The 19,303-nt window shown below is 29.5% G+C and overlaps 6 protein-coding genes across 6 annotated transcripts; 4 read left to right on the top strand and 2 right to left on the bottom strand.

Annotated features, from left to right (window-relative positions):
- Positions 1–264: 264 nt before the first annotated feature.
- Positions 265–4,838, top strand: PPL_07454 (calcium-binding EGF-like domain-containing protein; the record flags this gene model as incomplete). The annotated part of the gene is made up of 10 exons (XM_020578289.1): positions 265–313; positions 382–717; positions 787–1,113; positions 1,186–1,506; positions 1,571–1,852; positions 1,909–2,054; positions 2,100–2,226; positions 2,292–2,621; positions 2,685–3,074; positions 3,154–4,838. 10 exons carry the CDS (start codon positions 265–267, stop codon positions 4,836–4,838), a joined length of 3,993 nt encoding a protein of 1,330 aa, XP_020431716.1.
- A 480-nt stretch (positions 4,839–5,318) lies between these two features.
- Positions 5,319–7,116, top strand: PPL_07453 (uncharacterized protein; the record flags this gene model as incomplete). The annotated part of the gene is made up of 5 exons (XM_020578288.1): positions 5,319–5,595; positions 5,774–5,866; positions 6,053–6,373; positions 6,443–6,655; positions 6,782–7,116. 5 exons carry the CDS (start codon positions 5,319–5,321, stop codon positions 7,114–7,116), a joined length of 1,239 nt encoding a protein of 412 aa, XP_020431715.1.
- A 91-nt stretch (positions 7,117–7,207) lies between these two features.
- Positions 7,208–9,682, top strand: PPL_07452 (EGF-like domain-containing protein; the record flags this gene model as incomplete). Its single annotated transcript, XM_020578287.1, has 3 exons — positions 7,208–7,472; positions 7,537–7,923; positions 7,992–9,682. The coding sequence occupies 3 exons, from the start codon at positions 7,208–7,210 to the stop codon at positions 9,680–9,682; spliced, it is 2,343 nt and encodes a 780-aa protein (XP_020431714.1).
- Positions 9,683–10,287: 605 nt separating this feature from the next.
- Positions 10,288–14,709, top strand: PPL_07451 (uncharacterized protein; the record flags this gene model as incomplete). The annotated part of the gene is made up of 9 exons (XM_020578286.1): positions 10,288–10,564; positions 10,649–10,715; positions 10,776–10,969; positions 11,033–11,353; positions 11,424–11,705; positions 11,772–12,083; positions 12,146–12,472; positions 12,504–12,932; positions 13,004–14,709. 9 exons carry the CDS (start codon positions 10,288–10,290, stop codon positions 14,707–14,709), a joined length of 3,915 nt encoding a protein of 1,304 aa, XP_020431713.1.
- A 264-nt stretch (positions 14,710–14,973) lies between these two features.
- On the bottom strand, positions 14,974–16,412 carry PPL_07450 (uncharacterized protein; the record flags this gene model as incomplete). Its single annotated transcript, XM_020578285.1, has 2 exons — positions 14,974–15,335; positions 16,307–16,412. The coding sequence occupies 2 exons, from the start codon at positions 16,410–16,412 to the stop codon at positions 14,974–14,976; spliced, it is 468 nt and encodes a 155-aa protein (XP_020431712.1).
- A 971-nt stretch (positions 16,413–17,383) lies between these two features.
- PPL_07449 (uncharacterized protein) lies at positions 17,384–18,547 on the bottom strand (the record flags this gene model as incomplete). The annotated part of the gene is made up of 4 exons (XM_020578284.1): positions 17,384–17,665; positions 17,749–17,912; positions 17,985–18,152; positions 18,235–18,547. 4 exons carry the CDS (start codon positions 18,545–18,547, stop codon positions 17,384–17,386), a joined length of 927 nt encoding a protein of 308 aa, XP_020431711.1.
- Positions 18,548–19,303: the final 756 nt, after the last annotated feature.

Here is a 19,303-nt window from a genome sequence, read left to right as displayed (position 1 = left end):
ATGGCATTAAAAAAAACAAAATGTTTTAATAAGATCAAAATTTTTCGAGTTTTTTAATTGGAACCCGATCGAATCTAGATTTTTTTGTAAAAATCAATTAATAGATTTAATTATTAACGCCTACTTTACGACTATTTAAAATTGTTTTTATTCGGATTTTTTTTTTTTGTTTTAAAAGTTTTGTTCTAATAATGATGGTTACAAAAACATAAAGGTGTTTTTTTGTAACTTGTACTATTATTTTATAAATTAAAATATAATAAAATGAATAATAATAAAATCTATTTTTTATTACTATCATTAATTATATCCAGTAAATATTAAATTTATTAAAAATCAATTCTAAAAAATCTTTCTTAAAAATTTTTTTTTTTTTAATAGATATAAACAATGTTGTAAATTCTCAACAAATGAATCTTATTAAGGCCAATCCTCCTCCAGGAATGATGGATGGCAATTCACAACAATGTAACGGTGGTGTTTCATTGGTTTTCAATGCTGATTTCCTTGTGGATCCAAACCTAATCACAATTACAGCGCCTGCCAATGCAATAAACATGGTATTGTCAAATCAAAATCAATATTCATTGGCAAGCCAAATTTTTTATTTTACTTTTGATATTGCATCCAATGCTCAAAACCAACCATCAGTCGTTTCCTTTACCTACAATGCCGGCCAATTCAACTTTCCAAATGCTATTACAGTAGTTTGTAATAGTATGTATTTTTTTTATTTTCTATTTTCCTTTGTAAATATTAATAATAATTCAATAATAATTTATTTAGGAGTAAATCCAAGTGATGTTGTCGTAATGAATGTTGGATCAGTGTACTATTACCCAGAACTATCATCTATGATCGCTACATTGAGATTCAATTTTACCTTTGAGGGATTCCCTTACTTTAACCCATCTTTAGACCTTAGTTGCACAATAGATTCCAATTACCATTGTTCTATGGTCGATATTGGTGATCAGAATAATATCGATATCTACATACAATTGTTGGCAGGATATCAATCTATTTCAGAAACAATCAGTGCCTCCATACTTTATAGAGGAAATAGTTTTGGTCACCAACCAATTCCTTTACAATCGATTTATCCTTGGAATGGTAATGTTTTTAAGATATATTGAAAATTGATAGATATATATTTACTAAAATTCTTAAAAATTTCGATTATAGTTACAAACGAGTCAAATTTAAGTTTTTTTAAAAGATTCTTTCCACCCAATGGTACAAGTTATGTAGAGAATTTTGCTCAGTTAGCAAGTAAAGTTACTACAATCCAATTAATCTCTTCACCAGTCAAACTTAAATCCTTTTTAATTTATAACACTGTTGATGCTGATTATTATTCCGGACTGAAAATGATGGCCAACAATGTTGACGGAGCAACTTATGTTGGTGGATTGTTTGGTTTTGCTACTGTAACTTCCTCTTATCTTCTAGGAAGTAGTTCAACAAAATTACTTGATGATATATCATTAACAAAGACACCATTCGGTATGTAATCTTTAAAATATTTAATCAATATGATTATAATCAACTAACAAAATATATCTTTAAGCTTTGGGAGGTGCAACATTATTCGCATCGGGTATGACCACAGCTTTAAATATTACTTTGGCAAAATCTAGAATGAATGTTACCAACACTATGACTTACTCTCTAACAACTGATATAAATGCGCAGATAGTCGTAACATTAAAATACCCATCTTCCTACGAACCTGGTTTATTCCAATACACCACCGAAGTTCCAATCCCAATTGAATTTCAAGGAAATGTCAACATTCTAATTTCAGTTCCAAATTCATTCACATACTACACACAGTCTTCAAACATTCAAGGTATGGTTTTTATTATTAAATAACTATTTGATACTAATAATAGTTTAAAAATTTAGGTACCTCTCAATTCCAAATATATAATGTTGAATTTGTTAAAGTATCTACTTTTACATCTATTTTCAGAATATCTGTTTATAGTAATTTTGAAATTGTTGGATTCCGTACCAACAATGGTAACTATAATATGTACTCATCGAATCTAGTAAGCGGAGATTCATTTAATGGCACATACGAAATGTATTATCAGGACACCATAGCTCAACAAATGTTTTTAAAAATTTTCAATACAAGAGGTGATATGATTACCATAAAATCTGACCAAATTTACAACAGTAATCTAAATGTTTTCCCAAATATTCCATTAGATTATAAAGGTATTAATTATATTTAATATTTTAATAGAATAGTATAAATTAACTAAATTTACTTATAATTTTAGGTAAATTACGTGTAGCAAACTTTGATTATTTTGTATTTGAAAAGTCTACTATGGATTTCTCAAAAGGTGAATTTAATAATACTTTGTATTTTAATTTCACAACTCCATATTCTCAGGCTTTGGAATTGTTGTTTTATATTACAGCTCTAAAGGTTGACCTTTCAATACTCTATCCTACCAAATACAATCCAAAGACCAATCTATTCTATATAGATTTCTCAGTTCCTTCAAACATAGTCAATGGCCCAGTTAGCTATCTCATTTCAAATAATGTTGATTATTTCTACAGTTATAGTTTACCAATTCCTTATATAACAATATCAAACTCAAGTAAGTTAATTATAGTTTTTTATTTATTATATTTTATAAAATTTAATATTTTTTAAAATTTAGTTGGAAGTATGTTAGATCCAGAAATTCAATCTATTAAAGCATTCCAATCAACAAGCATTAGAATGAATGGAGATCAATCATTCGAAGTAGGATGGAATGTAACAATTCTCGATTTATATAATAGTTTTACCACAGTATCTTATGAAATTACATCGAATATTGATTCTTTAAAGAGATTTGTCAATACCACCAAAACCAATAGTTTTATCAGTGGAAACAGTACTCATGGAATCTATGCAGTCAGAACACCATTCGATATAAATTGTAAATCACAAATCCTTACAATTTCCAATGTTGTATTCTCCAACAAGTATGAAACCTATTTCCCGTTACTTTCAATTATTGGAGCAAATGATGAAAAAGAATTAACAATCAATTTGACATGTTTATGTAAGTCTATTTTAACATATAAATATATCAATAAATTTTATAGAAAATAACTAATAGTTATCTCTTTTTATTTAAATAGCAACACCAGATTCAATTGCCCCAGTTATTCAGAAATTCTATATTACACCATCAGTTAATGTTTATTCATTAAATAGAACTATAGAGTTTAGTCTAGCAGTTTCAGATAATGATAATGGTTCTGGAATATCTAAAAGACACCTTCCATACATTCTATTGTTATCAGAAGATGGTATTCAATTGGAGATTACTACTACAATCAATATCAATGTAAATAATACTTATGCAACCTATTATGGTGTAGCCAACATGCCCTACGGATTTGGATTCAGAAGTATTGTGGTTTCTGTTTATGGTTTAGTAGATAATCAATTGAACTATGCATCATATATGTCATCGGATTTGTTAGCCTCCAATTTCCCATATAATATTGTTAGAGTCTCGCAACCAAGATATCCAATCATTGATTCTGGTACCTCACTATCATCTGGTGGTGGAACATTGGGTCTATTTGGAAGATACTTTGGAAGTAAATCGGTATTCAATGCTATGATTGATTATAAAGATGGAGCTGGATTCAAAAGCACACCTATTGATTTCTACAGTGGTGTATTCTTGAATTTATCTACTTTAACATTCCCTAAATCGATTGATGTCAAGGTTTCAACTGGAGGATTGGATTCAAATATCCTTACAATCGTTGCTTCAGATTATATTCCACCAGCACCAACCACAACACCAAATGTTACGACGACACCGAATACAAAGACATGTCCAGGTAATCCAATTTGCAACAACAAAGGAAAATGTAATCTTCAGACTTTGGAATGTGAATGTATTCCGAAATGGTATGGTCCATCATGTGCATCTGAAATCATCATCATTCCAACACCAACACCACAACCACAACCAACATCCGAAACAACTTATGTTTATGATTCCAAAAATATAACCTCAGTTGTTGAAGTGATTGCCGTGAGAGAATTGGATGATATTTACAATGTTGTCAATGAATATCAAATCTCGAATTGGACATTAACAATTGCAGATCCAAAATTAATCACAATTCCAACATATTATTATCAAACACAACTTGGAAACACTTCAACAACATTGAATGTCACAATCGAATTCTTTTCAAACCAAACCGAAAGACAATTTGGTGGTCAAAATATATCGATTTCACCATCATCAATCAAATTCTCGATTTCAATTGGAAGATATCAATTCCAATCAAAAACAAATTATCTCCAAGTTGTAATGGGAGCAACCATTCAAGGTTCTGATGGATCATGTTCATCGAAATCGATTGGATCTGGAAATGATAACAATGTTCGATGGATCAAAATGAATATTGACAAAACAAGTCTTTATGGAAGATTCATCACCTATGGTATCATTGACGGCAATGTCGAATTAATTCAGAATATGCTAATCGAAGATGAGGAAACCGACAGTTCACAAACCAGAACAACCAAAGTTGGTATTACAATTCCAAACTTTGATGATTCCGTTCTCTTGGATCCTGACTTTTCGAATCTCATCGATGTCAACAACGATTCCAATGAGAATGAGATCTGTAAATCAAAGAAGAAACTCAGTGATGGTGCAATTGCTGGAATCGTAGTTGGTGGTGTCGTTGCCGTTGCAATTGTAATTGGTCTTATTCTTTATCTAAAAGCAAGATCGAAATATATCAAAGAGAGTAAAAGAATGTCTTCAAAATTAAAAAATATGGATAAATAATAACCAATAAATAATAATATGTAATAAATAGAAGCTTGAAATCGACAACTTGATATTTTCTTTTACTTTTTTTTTGGTCAAAAAATCTTGTGCAAAATATCATGATCTTTAAAAAAATAAAACAATAATGGGCGAAAGTGTAGTCCAATCTGATGATTGAATAAATTTTGTTTATTTTTAAATATTTATTTTTTCTATGATCAGTTCATTAAAATATCAAAAGATTATTTTCATTACAAACAATATAGTTTAAGATTCTTTGTATTTGAAAGAATCATTTAAAGGAATGATTAAATTAATTTTAATTTTTTCAATATTTATTGGTAGGTTTTGAATGTAAAAGAGAAATTTAAATATAATTTTATAACAAATTAAAAAAAATTAAAAACAACAACCTTAACAACAATAACAATAGGAATCTATTCAATAAATGAACAAACATATATAAATCTTACTAGAGTTTTGGGATCACCCAACCCAATGGAACATGCAACTCACACTTGTTACAATACCATTTCGGTTGCTTTTGATTCAGACATTCTGTTAGAGAAAACAAAGTTTTCAATTCCAATCACCTCCACCGATTCAAAAAATTTATCACCAATATCAAGCATTCAAACATTACTTTCAACTCAATCTTTTTATTTCAGTATTCAAACGATATCAAACACACAAAATCTTCCAATCAACATTTCTCTTCAATATCAAGATACACAGACATTTGACTTTACCAATATAACAACTCTAGTATGCAACAGTAAGAATCATATATATCTAATACTTTACAATTATTCTTACTTATTGTTTCTTTTTTTTTCAATTGATATTAACAGGATTGAATGTCGAGGATTTCAAAATTGTAAAATATTCTAAACTATCTTTGTTGAATCCTATGACTATGTATTTCCAAGTGGTGTTTGGTTTTAATTTCACAGGATTCCCTCTTTTTCAACCATATCGATCCCTCACTTGCACAACTCGCTTCTCTTCATGTATCTTAATGCCAACATCAACAGCGAATACATTTGGTATTTATTTAGGTATAACTCTAGGATATCAATCAATTTCTTCAACCACTGGCACCATTAATATTAAGTATTTAGAATTGGCACTGACTGTACCAGAAAGGGATTCACTTTTTCCTTGGAACGGTAATAAATATTATAGATAAAGAGAAAAATCAAAAATTAAACTAATTTTTCATTTTTAAATAGTAACAAGTGAAGTTAATCTAATCAGAAATATTAGATATTTTCCACCAAACAATACCAATTATATCGAAACATTCTCTTTTCAAGCCGGAAATATACAACAAATCATGATGTTCGACTCACCTCTTTTAAAATCAAATATTATGTCTAGCATGCAATATTTATCATCCAGTGGTAATAATTTTGGTCTTATGTACCAAAATAACCAGAATGGTGCTTCATATATTTCTGGAATCGGTTCAGCATCCGAAGAAACTCATTACTTTATATGTGGAGCCAAAACTGAAGAATATTTACAATTAGGAATGAGTTTCACAACACTTTGTAAGTTTTTTTATTTAAGAATGAACTTTAAATCATATTTTTTTGCTTATTCTAATATACATGTTTTAGTTATGGGTGTTTTTTCATTTACCATAAGCAACATTACAAATTCAGCTGATATTTCAGTGGTTCGAATAGAATTGATATCTGATTATATTAGAGATTACCAAATCAGTGCTACACTCATTCCAACTACCGTTATGGAGGCAAAATATCCTTCGGAATACGAAAACACACTGTTTAAATACAGGATTGAGCTTCCTTATACCAATCAATATAGTGGTAATGCTATGGCCCAAGTACAGGAATTTCAATCGAGTTCTATTATAGTTATAAAAACTCTGTTTTCAGGTATTCTATTTGATATTAGTTTACATCTTTTAAGATATTAACTTTATAAAATTGTAGATGCTTTGGTATTTGAGATTTTAGATTTCCAAATGACCAGAGTTAACTCTTTTATAATTATTACTAGAATCAGTATATCGACAAACTATGAAATCATCAAAGTTACAATGAATTCAGAAACTCTTGAATTTCAACTCTTGGAAGGAACTCCATTCAACGGAACATATGAACTTTCAATCTACAACAAAATCAATATTGATACCTTTACTTTTTCTTTTGTAAATACCAGAGGAGAGGTCTACAATTTATATAGCAGTCAGTTTTATAATAATTTGGAATCAACCGATCCCTATCTATCAATTGACACCGCTGGTAAGAAAAATAATGTACAATAATCATCCATTTAAAAATAACAAAAAAACTAACAAAAAAATAGATATTTTAAGTCTTGATGATTTTAGTTATATTGGATTCAGAAGAACAACAATGGATCTTTCAAAGAATGAATTTTCAAACACATTGTTTTTCAATCTTACAAGACCATTCCCAGGTGTTCTAGATTTTGTGTTTTCATTTTATGACACATTGAATCAAGGTCCAAGATTCAAGACAAAGTTTGATATCAACAAAAATCTGTATTGTATTGATTTCAATGTTTCATCGAATTCTGTTGATGGACCTATTATGTTTATTTTATCAAACTTCTATAGTTTTCAACTTTCAAATTTTACATTTTATGTTATTAATTCACGTAAGTTAATTTAAAAACATAATATAAAAGATATATACACAATATTAATTGTTTTTCTTTTTAGCTAGTCATTCCTTCCAACCAGAAATAATATCTATTAAAGCTTTCCCATCAACAGCTATCAACACTGACGGTCAAAATCAATTCCAACTTGGTTGGAATGTCACAATTTTGAATGAACCATTGGGATTTACTTTTGGAACTTTCGAAATCATTTCAAATTTGGACTCTCTTCCACGAATTATTAAAATCAATGAATTCAACAGAATCAAAGGAAATGCTCAAAATGGAACCTATACAGTGTATACAACGATTGCAACCAAATGTACTTCTCAAAACTTTACAATCAGATCTATTTCTCTGTCCGATAGCAAGATCAAATATAATCCTCTTTCAACTATTATTGGAACTCCAGATGAAACTGAATTAATGATTCGTCTAATTTGTCCAAGTATGTTTCTAGATTAATAATTTTATCATAAAAACATTTAAACTAATAACTTATTATTTTTAATTTAGATGTTCTTGATACAACACCACCAGTTATCACTGATTTTTCAGTTACACCATCTGTCAAAGTTTTCTCATTGGACAGAAGAGTTCAATTCACTTTATCAATCTCAGATGAAAGTGGAACAGGAATTTCATTCAGACATTTACCATATTTACTATTAGCATCTGAAAATGGTGACACAAAAGAAATACCATCGTTAGGTTTTTCATATGTGAATGAGAGTTTTGAAATATTCGATGGATATTCAGATCTACCATATGGATTTGGATTCAATAATATCACGATTTCAATTTATGGAATTGTTGATAATCGATTGAATTATGCATCCTATTTGACTTCCGATCTAAGGTTGCTTGGTAAATCATATCGTATCTTCAGAGATATTAGTGTTAAACATCCTTATCTTGTTAGTTCCACTCCAATTCTATCATTAGGTGGTCAAATCGGTTTATTTGGTGCTGGTTTTGGTTCTAACAGATCAGAGATCAAAGTTTTGGTTGACTTTAAAGATGGAAAGAATTTCCAACTCATAGACACCGACTTTTTATCAAATGCTTATTTAAACTTAAGTTTATCAAGGTTCTTCCAGTCTTCGATTGATGTACAAGTTTTCAGAAATGGATTGAGTTCTAATATTCTTACTGTGAATGTTTCAGACTACTCTACTCCACAACAACCAACTCCGACACCAAATATTACAACAACACCGAATACAAAGACATGTCCAGGTAATCCAATTTGCAACAACAAAGGAAAATGTAATCTTCAGACTTTGGTTTGTGAATGTATTCCAATGTGGTATGGTCCATCATGTGCATCTGAAATCATCATAATTCCAACACCAACACCACAACCACAACCAACATCTGAAACAACTTATGTTTATGATTCAAACAATATCACATCAGTTGTTCAAGTGATTGCTGTGAGAGAATTGGATGATATTTACAATGTTGTCAATGAATATCAAATCTCGAATTGGACATTAACAATTGCAGATCCGAAATTAATCACAATTCCAACATATTATTATCAAACACAACTTGGAAACACCTCAACAACATTGAATGTCACAATCGAATTCTTTTCGAATCAAACCGAAAGACAATTTGGTGGTCAAAATATATCGATTTCACCATCATCAATCAAATTCTCAATGTCAATTGGAAGATATCAATTCCAATCAAAAACAAATTATCTCCAAGTTGTAATGGCAGCAACCATTCAAGGTTCTGATGGATCATGTTCATCGAAATCGATTGGATCTGGAAATGATAACAATGTTCGATGGATCAAAATGAATATTGACAAAACAAGTCTTTATGGAAGATTCATCACCTATGGTATCATTGATGGCAATGTCCGAACCATTGAGAATCGACTCATTGATGATGATAATGAAACAGAAACTTCACAAACCAGAACAACCAAAGTTGGTATTACAATTCCAAACTTTGATGATTCCGTTCTCTTGGATCCTGACTTTTCGAATCTCATTGACGTCAACAACGATTCCAATGAGAATGAAATCTGTCAATCAAAAAAGAAACTCAGTGATGGTGCAATTGCTGGAATCGTCGTTGGTTGTGTCGTTGCCGTTGCAATTTTAGTTGGTGTCACTCTCTACTTGAGAAAGAGAGCCAAATATAACAGAGAAAAATTAAAAATGTCTCAAAAATTAAAGAAAAATGAATAGTAATAAAGAAAATTAAATATGATGTAAAAATATTTTAGTTTCAAGAAAAGAAACTGGCTCCCAATCACTTCCACTCCCTGATTAATTTTAAAAAAAAAAGTAAAAATTAAAAATTACAAAAATTAATAAGTTAATAAGATTAATGTGGGATGTTCTACGATCAAAAATATTAGGAGAAATTAAAAAAGATTTCGGTCACAAAAAAAGATTTTTAGAAATATCTTGATTTGAATGGCACAAGTAAAAAAAATTTCCAAGATTTGATAATATTTCAAAAAATTGTCTGTTGATGGTTTAAAAATTTATTTTTAAATTTTATTTATTTATTTTTTAGATATTTTCTTGATTTTTTTCTTGATTAACTTTAAAGTATTGTTTTTATTTCGCTTAGTTTTTAATTGTAATTGAAAGTATCTTTTAATGGAATGATTAAACTTACATTAATTTTTTTAATATTTATTGGTATGTTTTGAAATTAGGTGAAATAGAATAGTTATTTTTTTTATTAATTAAATAAAACCTTAACAAAAATAACAATAGGAATCTATTCAATAAATGGACAAACATATATAAATCCTATTAAAACATTGGGATCACCCAACCAAATGGAAGATGCAACTCACACTTGCTACAGTACCATTTCGATTGTTGTTGATTCAGACGTTAAACTAAGCTTTTCAAAGTTTTCAATTCCAATCACCTCGACCGATTCAAAAACTTTATCACCAATATCAAGCATTCAAACGGTACTCTCAACTCAATCTTTTTATTTCAGTATTCAAACGATATCAAACACACAAAATCTTCCGATCAATATTTCTCTTCAATATCAAGATACACAGACATTTGACTTTACCAATATAACAACTCTAGTATGCAACAGTAAGAGTCTAATATATTAATCTAATACTTTACAATTATTCTTACTTTTTATTTCTCTTTGTAAATTGAAATATAAACGTATAGGAGTGAAAGCCGAAGATTTTAAAATAGTAAAAGTCTCAAATCTATCTTTATACAATGCTATGACTATGTATTTCCAGGTAGAATTTAGTTTTAATTTCACAGGATTCCCTCTTTTTCAACCATATAGAAACCTCTATTGCACAACTCCGGTCTTCTTATGTTCCGCAGTGCCCACAACATCAAAAGCTAATCATTACGCCGTCTCTTTATCTATACCTCTAGGATATCAATCAATTCCTTCAACCACTGGTAGTATAGAGTTTTCATATATAGGACTATCACTGACCATACCCGCAATGGATACCATTTTTCCATGGAATGGTAATAAATATGAACTTGAGAGAAAATCGAAAATTTAAACTAATTTATTTCATTTTTAAATAGTGTCAAGCGAAGTAAATCTAATCAGAAATATTAGATATTTCCCACCAAACAATACCAATTATATCGAAACTTTCTCTTTTCAAGCCAAAAAGATAGAGCAAATCCTGATGTTCGACTCACCTCTTTTAAGATCAAGTATTATATTTTCCTATAATTATATGTCTAAACTGGGGAGTAATTTTGCTTTTTTGTACCAAAATAACCAGAATGGTGCTTCATATCTTTCTGGATTGGGTTCACCAGCTACAGAAACTCGTTATTTTATGTGTGGTGGCAAAACTGAACAATTTTTTCAATTAAGAATGAATTTTACAACTTTGGGTAAGTTTTGTTAATTTAGCAATCAACCTTAAATCATTTTTTACTAAAAAAAAAAATTTGTTTTATTTAGATATGAACACTCTTATGTTGGGAATATTCAATGAAACTAACCCCTCTGATATTTCAGTGGTTAGAACAGAATTGTTGGTTGATTATATTAGAGATTACCAAATTAGTACCGTATCCGTTCCAACTACAAGTGTAACACCAAAATATCCTTCGGTGTATGCAAACTCACAGTTTACATATTCCACTGAGGTTCCTTATCCCAATCAATACAATGCTTATATTATAGCTCAATTACCAGACTTCCAAATCAGTGCTTCTATAAAAGCTCAATCTTTATTTTCAGGTATAGTGTTTGATATTATTTTACCTTAGTTAAAATATTAACTTTACTATTTCTTTTAAATTGTAGATGCTTGGGTGTTTGAAATTTTAGATATCCAAATGACTAGAGTTAGCTCTTTTACATTTATAACCAGAATCAGTATTTTGACAAACTATGAAATCCTCCAATTGACAATTAATTCAAACCCTCAGAAATTGCAACTCTTGGAAGGAACTCCATTCAAAGGAACATATGAACTTTCAATCTACAACAACAATATTGGTACCTATGTCTTTTCTTTTGTAAATACCAGAGGAGAAACCTACTATTTATATAGCAGTCAGTTTTATAATAATAATTTGAAATCAACCGATCCTTATTTATCAATTAATACCACAGGTAAGAAAAATAATCAACCAATTTTTATAAAACAAACAATCAATACTTACAAAAAAAATTAGATATTTTACGTGTTGAAGATTTTAGTTATATTGGATTCAGAAGAACAACAATGGATCTTTCAAAGAATGAATTTTCAAACACATTGTTTTTCAATCTCACAAGACCACTGTCAGGTATTCTTGATTATGTATTTATATTTAATGACCCAATAAATCAAAGTCCTAGATTCAAGACAAAGTTTGATATCAACAAAAATCTATATTGTATAGATTTCAATATTTCATCTAATATTGTTAATGGACCTGTTCAATTTATATTATCAAACTATCAAAACATGATCTATAGTTTTGATCTTTCAAATTTTACAGTCAATATTATTAACTCAAGTAAGTTATATTGTTATAAATAATTTATTAGATTTATTCTCAATATTAATCAATTTTCTGTACAATATTAAAGGTAGTCATTCCTACCAACCAGAAATAACATCTATTAAAGCTTTCCCATCAACATCTATCAACACTGACGGTCAAAATCAATTCCAACTTGGTTGGAATGTCACGATTTTGAATGAACCATTGGGATTTACTTTTGGAACTTTCGAAATCATTTCAAATTTAGACTCTCTTCCACGAATTATTAAAATCAATGAATTCAACAGAATCAATGGAAATGCTCAAAATGGAACCTATACAGTGTATACAACGATTGCAACCAAATGTACTTCTCAAAACTTTACAATCAGATCAATTTCATTGACTGATGGCGTTCTCCAATATAATCCTCTTTCAACTATTATTGGAACTCCAGATGAATCTGAATTAATCATAAGTTTAATTTGTCCAAGTATGTCTTTACATCATTAATAATTTTATCATAAAAACTTTTAAACTAATAATTTAATACTTTTAATTTAGATGTTCTTGATACAACACCACCAGTTATCACTGATTTTTCAGTTACACCATCTGTCAAAGTTTACTCAATGGAAAGAAGAGTTGAATTCAACTTGTCTATCTCCGATGGAACTGGATCAGGAATTTCATTCAGACATTTACCATATTTATTGTTAGCATCTGAAAACGGTGACACAATGGAATTACCATCGTTAGGTTTTTCATATGTGAATGAGAGTTTTGCAACTCTCAATGGATATTCAGATCTACCATATGGATTTGGATTCAATAATATCACGATTTCAATTTATGGAATTGTTGATAATCGATTGAATTATGCATCATATTTGACTTCTCATCTAAAGTCAATTGGTAAAACATATCGAATCTTCAGAGACTCCAGTGTTGTATATCCTTATCTTGTTAGTTCCACTCCAATTCTATCATTAGGTGGTCCAATCGGTTTATTTGGTGCTGGTTTTGGTTCTAACAGATCAGAGATCATTATTTGGATCGACTTTAAAGATGGAAAGAATTTCCAACCGATAAACATCGACTTTTTATCAAATGTTTATTTGAATGTAACTCTCCCAAGGTTCTTCCAGTCATCAATTGATTTTCAAATTATCAGAAATGGATTGAGTTCTAATATTCTTACTGTGAATGTTTCAGACTACTCTACTCCACAACAACCAACTCCGACACCAAATACTACAACAACACCGAATACAAAGACATGTCCAGGTAATCCAATTTGCAACAACAAAGGAAAATGTAATCTTCAAACGTTGGTTTGTGAATGTATTCCAATGTGGTATGGTCCATCATGTGCATCTGAAATCATCATCATTCCAACACCAACACCACAACCACAACCAACATCCGAAACAACTTATGTTTATGATTCAAACAATATCACATCGGTTGTTCAAGTGATTGCTGTGAGAGAATTGGATGACATTTACAATGTTGTCAATGAATATCAAATCTCGAATTGGACATTAACAATTGCAAATCCAAAATTAATCACAATTCCAACATATTATTATCAAACACAACTTGGAAACACTTCAACAACATTGAATGTCACAATCGAATTCTTTTCAAACCAAACCGAAAGACAATTTGGTGGTCAAAACATAACACTTTCACCATCATCAATCAAATTCTCAATGTCAATTGGAAGATATCAATTCCAATCAAAAACAAACTATCTCCAAGTTGTAATGGCAGCAACCATTCAAGGTTCTGATGGATCATGTTCATCGAAATCGATTGGATCTGGAAATGATAACAATGTTCGATGGATCAAGATGAATATTGACAAAACAAGTCTTTACGGAAGATTCATCACCTATGGTATCATTGATGGCAATGTCGAATTAATTCAGAATATGCTAATCGAAGATAATAATGAAACAGAGACTTCACAAACCAGAACAACCAAAGTTGGTATTACAATTCCAAACTTTGATGATTCCGTTCTCTTGGATCCTGACTTTTCGAATCTCATCGATGTCAACAACGATTCCAATGAGAATGAAATCTGTCAATCAAAGAAGAAACTCAGTAATGGTGCAATTGCTGGAATCGTCGTTGGTTGTGTCGTTGCCGTTGCAATTTTAGTTGGTGTTATTCTCTACTTGAGAAAGAGAGCCAAATATAACAGAGAAAAATTAAAAATGTCTGAAAAACTAAAGAAAATTAATAAAAATAAAGAAAACTAAATTTTTGAAAAAATTTTATTATAAAGTTTAACCTTTACTAAGTAATTCGTATTTTGAGGTGTTATATTGACAACATTGTATCTCAGAAATTTATGCTTAATATTCATAAAGAACAAAAAGAAATATTATTATTTCATTTTTTTTCTAATTAGGCATGTGGAGATACAATGTTTTATGTAAAAACAAAACTAGAGATCTTATTTTTAAGATTGATTGTAACCCAAAATCAAAAACATCACCTTTCATATCAACCCCCTTTTTTTTTTAAATTTTTCTATTTCCATTACCATCATCACATGAGATTGGAGTGGAAACACAACCAGTTGAATTATTACAATAGTCAGTTGTACAAGCATCATTATCATTACAAGGCTTTGGAGTATGAGAACAACCAGTCTTACAATCACATGAATCATCAGTACAACTATTAGCATCATCACATGAAACAGGAGTATGACTACATTTACCACCTTGACAATTATCATTTGTACACAAACAATCGTCATTACATGATTGTTGAGCATTTGGACATGGATCTGGACAATCTATTTCAACACAAACTTTAATACGTTCTTCAACTTCACCAACTTCACCAACCTCACACCAAACATTTCCAATCGATACTGCTACCAATAAAAACAAAATAATATTTTATTCATTATTAATTTATTACTAGATATTAAAATTATTTTTATTTATATATTTATTTGTTTATTTAATTATATATTTAATAAATAACTTTATGATTATACTGATGAATATTTCTTTGTATTTATAGTTTTGTTAATCATACAACCAATTTAATTTCTAGAAATCCATAGCAAACTATCATACAAATCCAGATTATGGATTGACAAAAAAGTTTACATATTATTTATTTGGTATTTCAAAAATATATATTAAATGTTTGACACAATTTTCCTGTTGTTTTTTATTTAGAGTTCATATTTATTTTGGAATTGATTTTTAATGACTTATTTATATATATTTGTTCTGTGTGTAGTTGATTTTATTATCAAAAAACAAAAGGGGCAAATCTAAGCTGCAAATATCATAAAAATAAATCATAATAAGAGAAATGCTACCCACCACACCCACACTCATACTTTTTTTTTTTTGAATTCAAAATATTTAATTTGGATTGGGGCAAGCTAATATTAACATTGCATTTTAAGCATCAATTTATATATTGAGCCTCTGTTAATATTAGTTTTTGATAGAAATAAATTAAATAATTTTGATTTTCAACTATAAGATGTATCGATTTCAATCATTCTTTCATTATACAATTGTTATTCAAATATAGAATTTAGATAAATTTGAAATGGTTCGTAAAAAAAATTTTTTTATCTGACAGACCACCACTATTTTGCTAACATAAAAAATAGAATACAGGAAAAAGAGTAACTCCAAAGTGTTTATGTCTATGTGATAAGCCTACCGCTGCTAGGATACCTCGTCATATACGCACCAAAACCAGAGCTACTTCTAAATCCAAAGCTGCAAAGATACTCTGTGTGCCAACTAAGGATAGAAGCAACAGAAACAAGGGATCTACATGGGGGGTGTTCCTCTAGAAGATCTCAAACTGAAGCACCAGATGCTGCACAAACTGTCTCTGTAGTATCTTCACCAGATGCCGTACCAACTGTCCCTGCAGTGTCTTCACCAGATGCCACATCTACTCTAGATGAATGTGACATCCCTAAATTGCTTTTCAACAGCAACGACTGGGTACCTTTGTATAATTCAAAAATCTAGTACAAGTTGGATGACGAAGCCCTCTTTTTAGATCCAAAACAAAGGAACCATTGGACATTGAACTTGTCGACGCATTTGGTCCTATATCAAAATATAACATCGGACATGTGTATCAGCCAGAGCTTTTGGTTCTGTTCTTCAAGAAACAGAAAAATAGAGCCATCAACCCAATCATCCCCAAGTCCGCGTATATCAACTTTAGACTGTTTGATCCTATCATTAAATTGTATCACAAACATCTAATTCTCAAGTATAATACCAAAACTGGCTTCCCAGATCTGGAATCCAACAAATGGAGTAAGAGAATTCTAAGTCCAATAGGTCAAACTCCTTTATTAGTAAGCGAGTTTGTAAATGCATCATTTCAAATCAATTTAGTTACTAGTGCAGTTTATTTTAGTGCTAAATTTCAAGTGTCTAACATGATCGCAACTTCGATCAGCGACGATGGTAAATCAGTCACTCTATCTAAAAAATATCTTATATAAAATAAAATAAAATAAAATAAAATAAAAATTGTTTGGTTTATGGTTACCAATTTTATTTTCATTAAAGGTTATTTGATTGAATGGGTATTAGTTTGTTCGTTGATTATGTTGCATTGAGTTGTTCATCAAATAACCTTTAATGAAAAATGGTATATCTCATACTAGAAAATAATAAATGATAATTAATTAATAATTGTTTTTGAAAAAATTAAATTAATAAATAAATGAATATTGATTTATTGAAAAAAAAAAAGGCATATCTCATACTAATGGTGGAATATAATGATTGTTAAATTAACATAAATGATTTATTCTCTTGAGAAACAGAAAAAAAAGTTAATTTTGTGCTTTTCATTTTTTTTTTTAAAAAAATTTCCTTTTACTTACATCTTTCGATGAAACCATTTCATTTCGGGGAGATCTATTCAATCATCCTCCGGGTTGTCCTTTTTGAATGGACACAATAAAGTTGGACGGGCTTTACCTTTTAAATATGATTCGGCAATAGTAACCATATTCAAACAGGCATTGAAATCACGGTTGATGTAATACTTTGTCTCTCCATCCAAATAGTATTTGATAACATAAGAATTAGGATCATCCGGAGGAGCTTTGACTTTGGCGGCTTTATACACTTCTTTTCGTTTGGCATCTGACTTTTCTTTAACATAGCTCTTTTCCATTTCCTTTAGCTTTGGTGCAAAAATCTATAATTTTATTTTGTAAAAAACAATAAAAATATTTGTTAATAAATGAATGAATTTAAATAAGCTTTTTATATTATATTTACTTGGGATGTATTGTACTCGTCGAAAAGATAGGTCTTTACTCTGGCACCATATCGAGAATGAGAACGTCTTTCTAAGAAATCTATTTCTTTAAGAAGAGTGGGACTATATTGGACACCTTTTACATTTTGGACATAGTTATTGGGACCTGCACCTTTACCATAAACTAAACAAAAAAAAAATAGTAAAAATTAATTATTTATAGTTTTAAATGATATCAATATTGTTTTTTACTTACAAAACCTTTGTTTTTTTACTTTTGATGTCGCTATTGCTTTGTCCTTAAAGATTATGTATTTCCATTCGCAATGTGAGCATTTGGTAGCAAAGTAATCTCCTTTAAAATCGACTAATCGATAGTTATGGATCTTCTTACATTTAATACATTTCCACCGACGTCTTTTTTCTAAAAATAAAAAAATAAATTAATAAATTTAATAAAATAAAAAATAAAGAATACTTACTAGGAGGAGGCTCAAGAGGTTTACTAGGAGAGGGCTCAGGTGGTTTTGTCTTCTTGGTTGGTTGTTTTGTTTGAGGATCATTACCTTTTCTCTTGCTTGGTGGATTGGGAGCTACTGAAGGAGTTGTATTGTTATTATTATTACATTCGGTTTCAGGTGTTGGGTTGGTTTGTTGTTGTGATTTGTCTTTTTTTTTTGATTTTCGTGACGATGATGATGCTAAAGATGAAAGAGAAGAGGATGAAGAAGAAGATGAAGAAGAGGATGAAGTTGTTGTTGATGTTGATGTGATTGTTGATGTTGTTGGAATTTCTTTTGTAGTTTGGAATTGTTTCATATTAATACGGTTGATGGGTTTAGTTTGTTGATTGTTCTTTATCCAAAACTCAAAATCTGGGATCACTGTAGAGACAGATAAAGTTTTCTGCCTTTCGTCAAATTTGAATATTCTTATAGCACAATTGACATGAGTAAATATTGGTTTATTTATTGAAATAGAGAAAATCAAAAAAAAAAAAAAAAAAAAGATTTATTTTTAAAAAATGAAAAGAATTAAAAAACAATATTTTTATTTTTAGTTATCCCTATTAATATGTTAAATAAATAACATAACAACATCAGATCGAAATGGTCTATCCAATATTGAAAAATTTCTTACTCTTGGGAACAGGTTTTCAAAGTCCAAGCGAATAGTGACTATCTACTTTTAAATAGTTTCTCTTCTTCTGTATTGACTCCTCAAAGTTTTTTTAATAGGAATTAAAACTTACCATCACCTATATAGGCTTTATCACCTATTATCTGTTCTACACCTAATAAATTGGGCAAGTTGGTTTGTCTTGCTATAGTTAGGTCGTGGACCGTAGTAAGGACCATCGAGTTTTACCAAACTTCCATTTAGATTGACTATAACTTGATATTTAAAACCATTAGCCTTATATTTACCTTTATTGGTAGTTATAAAAATTTGATTCTTGAGGTTAAATATTAGTTAATAAATTAAAATAAATTTAATCTACAGAGTATTATACCTGAATAAGTAAATTTTTGTGTTTCTCGATCTATTGGTTTTTAATTTCTAGGAATATAGTAT

Source organism: Heterostelium album (genome assembly GCF_000004825.1).
Source record: "Heterostelium album PN500 unplaced genomic scaffold PPL_scaffold7, whole genome shotgun sequence".
NCBI classification, from domain to species: domain Eukaryota; phylum Evosea; class Eumycetozoa; order Acytosteliales; family Acytosteliaceae; genus Heterostelium; species Heterostelium album.
The sequence above is the reverse complement of the archived record's forward strand: the minus strand, read 5'-3'. Positions and strand labels throughout refer to the sequence as shown.